Raw genomic sequence first — 12,438 nt, 5'->3', positions numbered from 1 at the left:
CCTTAACTCTATAGATGTGCGTAAAATAAAATGCTCTCCATTAGTTATATTGCTTTTGTGCAAAACCATACTCAATCATTTAAAATATTAAAAAAAATCTTTGTGTTACCTTCTCCTTTGTGATGAGAGTAAGGGCCTGTGTCAATGATCTTTTGTTTGCGTTATAAATTTTTGCATACTCTAAGTCTGTGGAAAATCAAAACCTTCTTACAGCAGGTCAAACGTCAACAGGCATCCATCAACAAATTCTAAATGATCTTAGAAGTGTTTACAAACTTATGTTATTGACACAGACCCTACCAGGGTAATGTACATATTTTTGTAAGGGCCTTTTGGGTTCTCCCCACAGAGACCCGAGTTAGATGTTCTTATCAAAATTAACAGAAATCAAACAAGACAGAAAATCTCAGCTGGTGTCACAGGGTTTTACTGGCGCAATGCTCTGCAGATTCAACAATTGTTACATAAATTGAGTCATGCCCTAAAAGGTCACAATGCGTTATTGGAATGATGCTTTTTGCACAGCACCTTGAAAAAAAAAAAAAAAAGAAAAACAAAATAAAAAGTGTTACACATAAGAGCAAACCAACCAAGCATTACGGTTTACTGGAGCAATTGCTCTACAAGTCTTATAATGTTATAGCGGGGCACTGGAGTGATGCTCTGCAGGTCTGAATGACAAGAGGAAAGAGTAAAAGATAGTAAAGTTCCAGTACTCACTGCTACATAATACACCGGAGCAATGCTCAGCCGCTGAGATTAATGGTACAGCAAGGGTTAAAGCAAGGCTCTACGACAGACACTAGCAATAAAGCCATTACTGGAGCAATGCTCTGCAATATTGTTAATACAGGCATTGGCGGTTATTGTAGGCGCGTTTCTGTAGTGCTGCTGCACACACTTGAAGGAAGAGGGGTTTTCAAACCAGAAAAACAAAACAAACACAGAACCGCCCAGTCCAGCAATGTGAATCCTTCTTGCCAATATGCAGTCACTCACTGGCACCCCCTGTATCACCCTAGTGGGTTACTGCAATCGGGGTGATGAGTTCAAGTCTGCACAGCTGAAAATTTGGGATTTACATCAACGGCTTTCATTGCAATTTTTTTTAAAATCTGCTTTTTGTAGTTCACATGCAAATACATTTAAAAGAATCCAGGCCCCTTCTGTAACATTTGTAGTTAATACTGCCAACATTTACTAGGGTCTCCGTGCCGTTGCCAAGTGTCTGTTGGTGGGCATGTAGGTCTGGATATGCTTGCCCAAATATTAGAGCTTAAGAGAAGCGACTAGTTATCTGGTGCAGCTGCTGGCATGCTGCCGTGTAGGTAAACTGCTGATTAATCTGGCAAGGTAAGGATTGAAACTGGAGCTGTGCTACTGGCCTCTGGCAAGGATCTGGGGTGACAATCACATAAGGTGGGGGAAACAGTTATCCATCAGAATCAGACACTCACTGTAGACAGAGAGGGAAGAAAGAAAAACATTGGTTTGGACCTGCAAAGAGGCACAGGTCACATTTGCACAAAAAGAACATATTAAAATTACAAAAGAAAAAGAAAGAAAAGCACATTTAAAACTCTAACCGCAGCATTTTTCTGGAACAGTTTGGCAACTGGGCAAACGGTTGTAGTGAGAGGGGCTGATTATGGGCTTGTGACCACTGCAGGAGAATGACTTACTGGAAACAGATGCCACTCTGAGTGCGGGTGGTGGAGATAACCGGGCGTCAGCATGCATTCCTGCATCTGAATGGAGGTGCACCTGGACACACAAGCCTGGCATGGAGAGGCAGCCTATAGGCCTCACCCTTCCCTGTAGTGCATGCATTCCTCCTTGAACTTCAGTCAAAGCAAGAAGGGCAGTAACAGTCTTATAGCAGCTCCTTGCACTTGACAGGGGGAAGGTTAGTGCTAATTTCCCCTGCCATGACCAATATATACCTTTGGAAACAAAAAAAAAAAAAAAAAACTAAAAGGAACGGGATTTCTAATGGATAAGACTCTTCTTTAAGTTCACCTTCAAGGGAGCCAAGGGAAGAGTATGAGCCTCAAACCCTTTTTATTAAAGGGTGATGGGGAGGATGTGTCTTTGCTATACAAAGTAGATTGGGAAGAGAAGGGGGCAGTGTGATAAAGGTCAGCTGCGACTTTACACTTTTCTGCACCTCCCCTTCACATACTGGAAGAGGGTCAGCTATCAAACAAAATTTCACTGAAAGTCTATAGCACCATAATCCACAGCTCGAAAGTCCCCACCAAGAACGGGAGGTGGGGAAAGGGGGGCAATCTGTCCTTACAGCAGTACCAACTTGGTGGCTTTGTTTTTCTACCTCTCCACGCCCGGAAAGTTGCCATTCGGAGGCCGTGCATTAAGGTCACCTTCATTATTGGTCAACAGCACTGGCTCTGGCAGTAGGGACCGGCTTGGCTGAAGTGGAGAAAGGTGCCTTTCCAGCTCTGCCACTGTTTCTCTAGACGTGGAGGGCTGTGAAGAGTGCATGGTGGAGGTGCGCGAGGTGGGATCCGTTGCTGTCTGGGAGCTGCGGTGGATTCGGTGGCTCACGATGATATTGTTGCCAAATCCCCCCATTGATGCCATGGTTGTGCTCTGCTCCCTCTGGACCACTGCAGTCATCCCTCCTTCTGCCATAAGTCGCTGGATTCTGCTCAGAGCATCCTCCTGTCCCTCGCCTGTCGGACATGAAGGGGCAGAGTATGAGGGAAGCGAAGGACTGTGGTATAATAGAGAAAGAAGCATAAACAGGTCCGGTATAAGAGGTCTGCTACAAAAGACACAACATTTGGGGAAGGTACCCACCCAGGAGCAGTGACAAAAACCAAACCATAATGTGACAGTTTAGTAACAATAAACAGAACAAAAAAAGGGGTCAGCAGCATTCCACCAATAAGTTACAGATACCCTTTAAAATAGGGACAGATACAGTATTCCCTTGATAAAGGGGATCAGAGTATCCACAAAAAGTCAGTAAAATGCTTTGTTTACTGCTCAAGTAAAACAACTTGAGAAAGATTTGTCATAGAAATTCTGCCCACTTATGGACTTAAATTTTTTGCACTCTGCTTATATACAGGTGTTAGCGTGTTATTGCAAGATGAATTTTCAGCAAGGTTCTCTTAGGAGACATCATCTCTTAATTCCTGGCTTGCTGGCAATGTTTTACCAAACAGAAAAATTATAACCCCATGACCCTGACAGATTTTAATTACTTGTCTGTGTGCATGAGGCAGATTTGTTTTCACTTCTTCTCAGAGGACAGAAAGTTAGAGAAAATCTATCTAAAGGAACCCTGGATAACAGTATTAACCTAGCAGAGTTTCCAGGTCATCCTCAGTCTATCCTAAACTGGGGGGGCACTTTTCTCTGAACACCTAAAACCTTACACCATACTTTTATTTACTTTCAGCAGTAGTTTTCTACTTCCAGACTGGAACAAAGATTCTTTAAAATGTACATATGATTCAATGCCCCCACTACCTGCACGTTAGTTGCATGCTTTCCCTATGGACAGTAGAAATATGAGACAAGAAACAAAAAACTAGGATCCTGCAGCAACAGAACAAACAAATGTGAATGCTTCTGGGAATGAACTTTATAAAAGCCGTGCTGCCAGCTCCCCAGTCCCAATCAGCGTTGTTGTCTTGTTTGTTGTAAGACTGAGTGAATGACATGCACCTAAAGGATTCAGAAGTCATGCTTTTTCAATTGTCAATCCCTGTAACATTTCTGCTGGCAGGCTCATATTATTGAGGCCAAAAAAGAACATATACAAATGTAATAATAGACACATATAAGAAGCTGGGTCATGCACAGGCAGGTCTGGCACTTCCAGGAAATGAGGGATCTTTGCAAGATTCACAGCCCTTAGTATATTAAATAAAAAAAGAACATTTTAAGGAATCTTTGTTGCAAACTGTAAGGAGATAATTTGCACGAGTTTACTTAAGTCTGAGTTGTGGTCACAGGGTCTCTTTTAAAGTGGAACTATAGTTCCACAGAAAAAAGAAATGATTCAAGGAAGGTTCATTATTGCAAAAGGGACAGGTGAATTCCCTTCTGAAATAAAACATACTTACCTGCCTGAATGCCATATTTAATAAACACTGAGGTGCACATGCACATAATTGTGATGGAATGAATGGTACAAACATTGCTAACTAATTCTTGAATAAAATAAATGCTTTAGTGCAAAAAGTGTTACCGAATCCTAAACATCACAACTGAACATTTTTCCCACCTGATCCAGGTATCTCTGTAGACTCCAGGTTCCCTTCTTGTGACTCTGCCCTATTTTCCGCATCACGGGTAGAGCTGCCAGGCTGTGCCATATCCTCCATGCTGGAGCCTGTGAGTATGAATAATACAATTGTAACTCTAAAACCAGACACAGAACTAAAGAAGGTAGAAAACAAAAGGGTTTCTACTTTCACACAGTGATCTTAAAGTAGGAAATAACTGCATGGGTTTTCATACTTTAGGCTTTAGAAAAACCTGTTTACATGTAACTGTGAATACCTTAAATCACAAAGTTACAAGCTTCGCCAGCAGCCTGTTTTCTGCGTTACAAAAATAATTTGAGATCAACTCTATTGTATGCACAACAGAATTACTTCCACTGTATCACCTTATTGTAACATTGAAGAGTTTAAAGCAGATCTGAGGCTAGTAAATAAGCTTTAAAATCAAGCCATACCTGACCTCTGAAGCTGCAGACTTTGTACAGCTAATAATCCACAAGGGAAGCACAGGAGTCACTAAAGTCCTGTGCAAAAAACTCTGCTCTACCCACCAGACCAGAAACTAACTTTAAGCATAAATGCATGTTTACAAAATCTTCATATTTCTATCCCACCTCCATACACTGAACAAACCTAACCGGACTCCTCCTTTAAATTTATGTGCTTAACGAGATCAAAAATGCCTCAATCTTATGTTTGTTTACATCGCCTGACACTAGTCTTCTTTCCAACTATTGGCTGTTTGCTAAAGTGGTGGATGGATCCTTTAGAAAGCTTTGTGGCCGCTTGTAATTTCTTCCTCAGAATTCGTCTCTCCTGAGCACCTAGAACAGCACCATAGGTTTTTATAGTATGAGTCTACCACCCTAGGACACTGCCAGTAGAATTCCACTGAGCTGTTATGTGCAGGCAGGAGAGAAGTCCATCAACAGGGGATGTAAACAAATGCAGAATCAAGGCACTTCACCTCTGGATAAATATTAAGCTGTGGAAGAGAACAGTGGCTTTAGGATAGCTTGGAGGATAAAGGCTTTGGGGGTGAAGATGAAGAGGGATTGCAGGAAGAATAAGGTAAGGTTTCATAAACTGTAAAAAACAACAAGACCACACAACAAACCTAAAGTGAAGGAAAAAAACAAAAGTACAAAAATAATTGAAGTTATAGCACCAAAGTATAAAAGAATTTTGTTAAGTTAGGCATTAATATTTGAAGAGGGAACTAGAAAAACCTACAGGTAAAGAAGAAATTCCCTTACACAAAACTATAGGAAACGGAGAGTGTCTTTAATTTAATCTCTATAACAAGCTGTGATTTTATTTTTTATCTTCAATGCTAAAAGATGCACAGGAAAGCCGATATAAAATGTGCAGCCTAAGGGTGTGATCAGAAGATAAGTGAGATGCTAAGGATGTAGATGACAATTTGGCGTTTATCTCTTACCTTCAGAGACTGAGCCTGCAGGTCGAGTCTCTGGTACTTCCCGTTCTGTCTGAGTTTCTGCATTTTGCAACTGTGGTGCGGGGGTCTGCGTGCCCTGGGATGTCACCGAGGTGCTCGGATTGCGCGGTTGAAGTCCAATAGCATTCATCAGACCCAAATCACGGTCTGACCGCCACGTTGCACGGCTGGTCCTAAAACAATAAGGGAGACATATAACACGTGACTATCTGGGAGTTCAGTATCCAAACTATGAGCCCCTTGATTAAATGGTTTAATAAAAACAGAAACAATTTGTTGCTCTTATGGAAGCACAAATCCTCTTTATCTTATCCTTTTATCTGAGAAACAAAATTTTGTATACAGGCCCCAAGCTGTACAAAACTGTGTACCAGAATAATTAAAGCTGAACTCCAAGCAAATATTAAAGATGCAAATGAATGCAGCTCTTCATTTAATATTATATATGCTGTTTTTTTTTTGTTTTTGTTTTTTTTTTTTGCAAGCAATGTTTGAGCTTAAATCAGACATGGCATTATACTCTTGCAGTAATTGTGCAGCAGAGCTCACACTTGGGAAGGGAAAAGCAGAAGAAGATGTCAATCTGGTGTGCTGGAGTAAAAGGAACTAATTATTACTAATTATAGGAGGAAGACATGCTCAGAAGTGTTGCTTTACCTTTCACTATTCAGTCTCAGGCAGAGAGGAATTTTGATTACACAGTTGCAGTTGTATTCTTCATGCATGTGTATACTTTAATATGGAGAATACTATGTGGGAGTGCAGCTCCAAAATGTTGTTATAATACCATATTGGCCAGGGCAGGAATTGTGAACAATCAGGTATTAGTTTCTTGTTTTTAATACATTATGAATTTCACTTGGGTCTAGACTCCAGTGTGCTCTGGGCACCACCAAACCCTTTCGGGTCCATGACTCACAACAAAGTCAGTCAGCTAGCATTTCCTGCAGTGTCTTATTACGTAGCTTTTAATGTGGATAAAGGGTGAGAAAAGGGTCACAAAAGGCCAAATCTAAGCAGAAATAACTTCAGATCTTACTTAATCATCATTTACTACATAATTTTTTTGCCCTGAAAAAAATTAAACCCATATGGTCTACCAAAGTCTAACAATGGTTCTCCACACCAGTGATTATTTATGTGTCTCACCCAGGTCTCTCGCTGCTCCGAGTTGTGTTATGCTGTAGAATAGCCTCATTCATTTGCTCCCAAAACTGGTCACAAACATTGTCAAATGCCCTACACAATAAAAAAAAAAATCAAATTAATACACATTGTCCATTAATATTTTGAAATAAATCTTGGGAATGAGTTTGCTACAAATAAAGCATTTTGATAATCGTAGTCAATGGGAAGAATATCACGTCTGCTGTTAAGTGTATGTAAAGTCACATTTTTTCTTTGTGTTAGAGAAGGGATGGATAAAATCAGTATTTTTGTTGTGTGTGTCCCACTGGGGAGATTTCTTTTCATATCCTGTCCTGGAGATGCAAAAGGAAATACACAAGACTCTTATCTTATAGATAGTTGTCATAACAGTTGAAGAATTGTCTGACTTCTTGCCATGGATACAGCTTAAAATTTGGATTTCCCAACACTTGACCCAGGTGGCAATTGATATCAGAAATATCAAAAAGAAAAAAAAGGATGGATTATCCCAGCGGGGAAGCAAAAAAAAAGGGTGGCTAAATCATTCCATGTTTTATCCAAAACATAAAAGTTGCCTTACCGGAGAACTAAACTCATAATACTTACCTATACGCTGCAGGGCGCCATAGCAGTTATTTGTTCTTGGATACAATCCTCAGCCATCTTTATCAGACCAGGATGGGATGACGTCTAAGTTCATTCATTCCCGGCACGCACAAGAAAAGTGGGGATGCCGTGTTTTTCTGGCAACCATCACTGAGCTGCGCAGCGCATCAAAATACGATAGTTGGGTGGTGATCCGGAAGATAAGAACAGGTATTGCAGAAGGGACATCGCCTGTCCCAAAGGCCATGTACACACATCAGATGATTCTCGGCCGATATGAGCCTGAAGACAAGCGATTGCAATTGAAGTGAAGAGAGTAGAGGTGTGCGGCTCACTCGTTTTCCCCCCTGCCCTCTCCATAGAACAGAATGGTGCAGTATGTACAATGCTCGTTCATTCATCTTTCAGTCGGTTGTCATTGGAAATGATCGAGAAAGATTGTTTCCACTGACAAAAATCTAGTGTGTGTCACTAGATTGTGTAAGCTAAAGTGTCTGGTGTGTATCAGCCAAAGTGGGACTTTAATTTCACTTTAAAGGGTTCGAGATAATATGAAATACTGCATAAAAATAAAAGGTAAAGCAAATGGTTACAGCTAACCATAGACCACCGGATGCTTCCTAAGAACATATGGCGGCAATACATGTCATCGTCTTCTGCAACACCAAAGCATATTGTTGTTTCTTGCGTGACTCAGGGAACAATTTAGAAAATTGCCACGTCCCATTCGAACGCATTTGATGCTAAATGAGTACAATCACATCTCATACACTAACCCTGAATAGCCCAATACTCTATTTAGCATCTAACTAGGAAGCTGAACCGAGGGCATAAACAAAATATGGCAAGCCTAAATCCACAGGAAAAAGCGTTTTAATTGTCTCTACATAAAACCTATCCAGACAAGACAGCAGCCAGCTAGTCCACATTCATATGAATATTAGATCACCAATTGAACGCCTGCATTCGCTGTGTGCGTTCCCCAGACGTGCAGCATAACATTGTATTGACCCTGCAACCTCAACAATAGCTTTTAGCGTAATGCCGCGACTTCCGCGGCGCTGCAGCAACCTGCCATAAGCTCTGAAAATAGCTGTATGTTCCCTACAATAATGAATTGTTTTGATCGGCACTGCCTCTTTCTCAAACTTTATCCTTTTGGACAAAGCATATTTCCAGCAGTTACCAGGCAACGCTTGTGATGCCAATGACTGTTGTGACTATAAAGAAGGATTCTGGCAAGCCTTTGTCTTCGTCATCTGATCAGGATACAATTAAGACGGCAAACCCTAGCGAATTTCATTAGGCCCATTGCGGGGAAGTGGGGTTATCAGCTCCGAGCTAAATCCTTGGAAATGTCAGCAAAGATCGGCTATCAATCCAATTCAGAGCACAGACATCTTATATTCATTACTTTATATATCCTTAAGATGTTATACTTTTATGTCTGACCCTTCTTTTTTTCATCTTTCAAGATCTATATATGACCTCTGATAATTAGTTATTTAGAGATCTGCAAAAATGCTTTTATGTCTGCTCCTGCGGCTCTCACAACAGCTCCCTTTTCTTTTGACCTGTAACCACAAGATGTTCTAAGAAGCTAAAAATGAGAAGTGGAAGGTAAAAGAAAAAAAGGACTTGAACAAGCTAAAATTAGTATGATTCAGTTTCCCATTTTCTACTTTCTAAGACGAATATCTATTCTGATATCCTGAACACCATCTGGTCTGCTCTTTGTATTTAGAGCTGAACTCAGGCACAAGCTCTTATTTAAATATGTTCTTCATAACCCCAAAGGAATATGAAGCCACTTTTTGTCCTTCCGAACCCAGGCATTACCTAGTAAATGTGGCAGTGACAGTGACATAACAGAAGAGCGATGAAATCTACCATAGGTTTTGTGTAATAAGGGGAGTATTCAGGACTGCAAAGAAACAAGTGTTTTGGACACCTATTTACAGAGGGTTAAAAAAGTTTTTTATCAAAATATGAATACATAATATGCAAGGTTTAAACTATTACACTAAACTCTTACACTATCCTATGTATAGTTAGTCTGTTTTTCACCTAAAATTGGAATCTCCAAACCGGACGCGTTTCGCTCTTTTGGCTTCTTGATGTGCGACTGAAAATATTCCATAAAGCTTTCATAGGAACAAGTTTGTAAAGGTGAAAATTAATTTCCAATGGCCAATGTGGGCTGTGGTGTCCTTCCAAAAAGGAGCAGAAATTCTTTCACTTGAATGTAGGTGTAAATGTTGCAGGAAGAGTTTAATAATTCCATTTGCCGGGTTACAGTGCAGGGAAAACTTTTTCTCTTTGGCCAAATTTGAGAATCTTTTTGCAGAGGAATCATCCATCTTTTCCTCAACAAAAAAAAAAAATTCTTCAAACCCTATGTTAAATAGATGTTCAAAAAACTCTTTATAATTACTTACGGGGTGATAAAAAAAACTAGCCTGATCATCATAATAGGGGAAACATCCATGTTTGGATTTAATTTTTATGTATTGAGAGCTGGTCAACTTATACTAGCAAAGAGAAGAAATGACTGGAGAGGAAAATCCTGAATTGAGAAGTTCAAACTTACCTACTTGTCTTCTTCTGTCTGGTAATCCCTCACTACTTCCCACCACTATTTATCCACCTCCTAGATTGTAAACTCTTTGGGGCAGAGTCCTCACCTCCTCCTGTGTCACTGTCTGAACCTGTCTGTCATTTGCAACCCCTATTTCATGTACAGCGCTGCATATTATATTAGCACTATATAAATCCTGTTTAATAATGGATGAGCTGGTACATACTGGAATAGTGTACAGATATGGAAGAAATACACAAAAATCTAATGATTTAGGAAAACATATGAGTTTTGTATTTAGCCATTTTTGCTTACTTCAGAGTGCAGATTTAAAGGATACCAAAACTTACCCTCACTGCTGGTACAAGTGACAATGCACAGATAAAATATCCAGCATTACACCTGGTACAGTCAAAGCAATTAATTTAAATTGGTCATGTTATATCTCTCATAGTAATTCTTATTATTAACATAATTCTTCGCATGAATCAGCAGGACATATGGCAACAATAACAAGTAAGTAACACTTGGGCTTTTGTTTTGCATTCCAATACATGCCCTGAGGGAATGAAAACCTGCTTGAAGCAAATCAAATGCAGGTCCAGAAGAAGGTTAACTGAAGATCAAGTGCGCTTCCTAATTCTGAATAATCCCAAAACTGATGCCATTGACAAAATACCCAAACTAATGTACTAAGTTCTATTCTTTCACTAGGCAAAGGTCACCTGGTCTGTGACAAGTAGCGGCACTGGTATTGCTCCACCTCAATAAAGACTGCAAAACGTCCATTGATTTTAGTCAGATAGATCTTTTATGTGATATAAAGGTCAGCGGGAAGCAGAGAATGCTTATATTAAAAAACAAAAAAACAAAACAAAGTAATAATGCTTTTATCTATACTTTAATAAGATTTGCCACACTTCATTAGGAGTTTCACATGGTAAAGCTACAAAATATAAAACAGTTTTTCTTCTTTGCATAGCAATCATTTGTCCCAAGAGATTTATTGGATGATAATACAAACAAGTAAAGACCAATCTGAATTTCTTGTGCTGTTTTTGCTTGTGGAAGACTGCTGTTGAAGTAGGTTGAAGAGTGTTGACATAATAATCACAGACCGAGTCTAACGTTACCCATGCCAAACAAAAATAGCAGCTTTGGATGGACATTTCCTTATATAATGCAGACTGGAAAGCCGTTATCAGATAATAAACACAGGCATGGCACCTTGCTCTCATTCTTCTGCCTACTTAATGTCACCATGCGCTCTCATTGCTTCTCTTCCTTATGCTCGGTGACAGGCTTCACTGAAAGCGGCATGGGGGAACACAACAATGTATGTGAAAGGCTCTTGTTAATCAGGGATATTGATCCCATAATCAATAGCCGCAGGAAGCGATAAGCTAATGGTGCTAAAAAAGATAAAACCTGATTTAGAAAGAAATCAAGGTAAACTTCATAACATTTAACTGACACACAGAGCTCATTAGCAGCCATGTCCATACTGCGGGTCTCCCGGGGTGGTGATTTGATGCCCCCGGGGAACCGGTTGATGTACTGGCCAAGAACAATAACTACTGAATGTACAAAGGTTTAACCGAAGACAAACCTGGAGACAGAAGCTGTACATATTTTCCTTATAATAAACTATGGTGGAAAAAGAGAAATGCAGAATGAAAAGCAAGTAATTTCTAAACTAGGAGCATTTCCTTCAGCTCATGACAGTTTTATAACCGTTGTGTAAGGAGACAAACATTTAGGAGTGAAAAATCCATTTAACAAGATTCATCTCTTCAAGTGCCATCATCATCTCATATTCAGTCAGAGTCAATTTGAGTGAACCTTAGTGAGAGGGTAAATATAAAACATTTATAAGTGAACCTGCACAACTATACTAATTTAAGACAAACTATTCAGATTCTTGCAAAACTCAAAACTGTAACTGGTTCTCCTTCAGGGTGGCCAGATATAACCTAATATTGGCCCACAAGGGTGGCCATACTTGACCCAATGTCTTCCAACAAATTTATTTCAAATGTCTTTTAATGTCCTGCAGCTGTTAAAGAAACTCTGTCCTTAGATCATTTGGTAAGAAACGGGAACTACTACACCCATGTAAATGCCATTACATAAGGATAGACTTTAAGCGAAACTGCACGCAGACTACTGCTGCGTGGCTCCATCACTGTTTTGACATTATTGGCCCCAGTAGGCACAAAGTTGTCATTCCACTGATGCGGTATAGCAATCCTGCAAATTGCACAAGGAGGTTAAATGCTTCTGGCACTAACAGTGACTGAGCTCTGTCTCAGGACACAGCATGCGGTATCCGGCACTCACATGGCAAAACAGAGCAATTGGAGCTTTGCAAGGATATTGTAGCATTG

General features: G+C 40.0%; 1 protein-coding gene across 5 annotated transcripts in view; it reads right to left on the bottom strand.

Annotated features, from left to right (window-relative positions):
- Window positions 1-411: 411 nt before the first annotated feature.
- Window positions 412-12,438, bottom strand: part of AMBRA1 (autophagy and beclin 1 regulator 1) — a 74,145-nt gene continuing 62,118 nt past the window's right edge. For 2 of the 5 annotated variants that reach the window (XM_072422030.1, XM_072422029.1), the window contains exons 16-19: window positions 6,868-6,957; window positions 5,701-5,891; window positions 4,259-4,366; window positions 412-2,693 (exon numbers count right to left, since the gene is read on the bottom strand). In XM_072422030.1, the coding sequence (XP_072278131.1) occupies window positions 2,329-2,693; window positions 4,259-4,366; window positions 5,701-5,891; window positions 6,868-6,957 (754 nt within the window). In that variant the 3' untranslated portion in view covers window positions 412-2,328. Of the gene's footprint in view, window positions 2,735-4,258; window positions 4,367-5,700; window positions 5,892-6,867; window positions 6,958-10,933; window positions 11,894-12,438 lie in introns of those variants that run through there. The other 3 variants (XM_072422031.1, XM_072422033.1, XM_072422032.1) reach the window with 3 other exon arrangements.

Source organism: Pyxicephalus adspersus, chromosome 9, assembly GCF_032062135.1.
Source record: "Pyxicephalus adspersus chromosome 9, UCB_Pads_2.0, whole genome shotgun sequence".
In the NCBI taxonomy this organism is placed as follows: Eukaryota; Metazoa; Chordata; class Amphibia; order Anura; family Pyxicephalidae; genus Pyxicephalus; species Pyxicephalus adspersus.
Note: the sequence above shows the minus strand (reverse complement) of the source record. Positions and strands in the feature narration are given on the sequence as shown.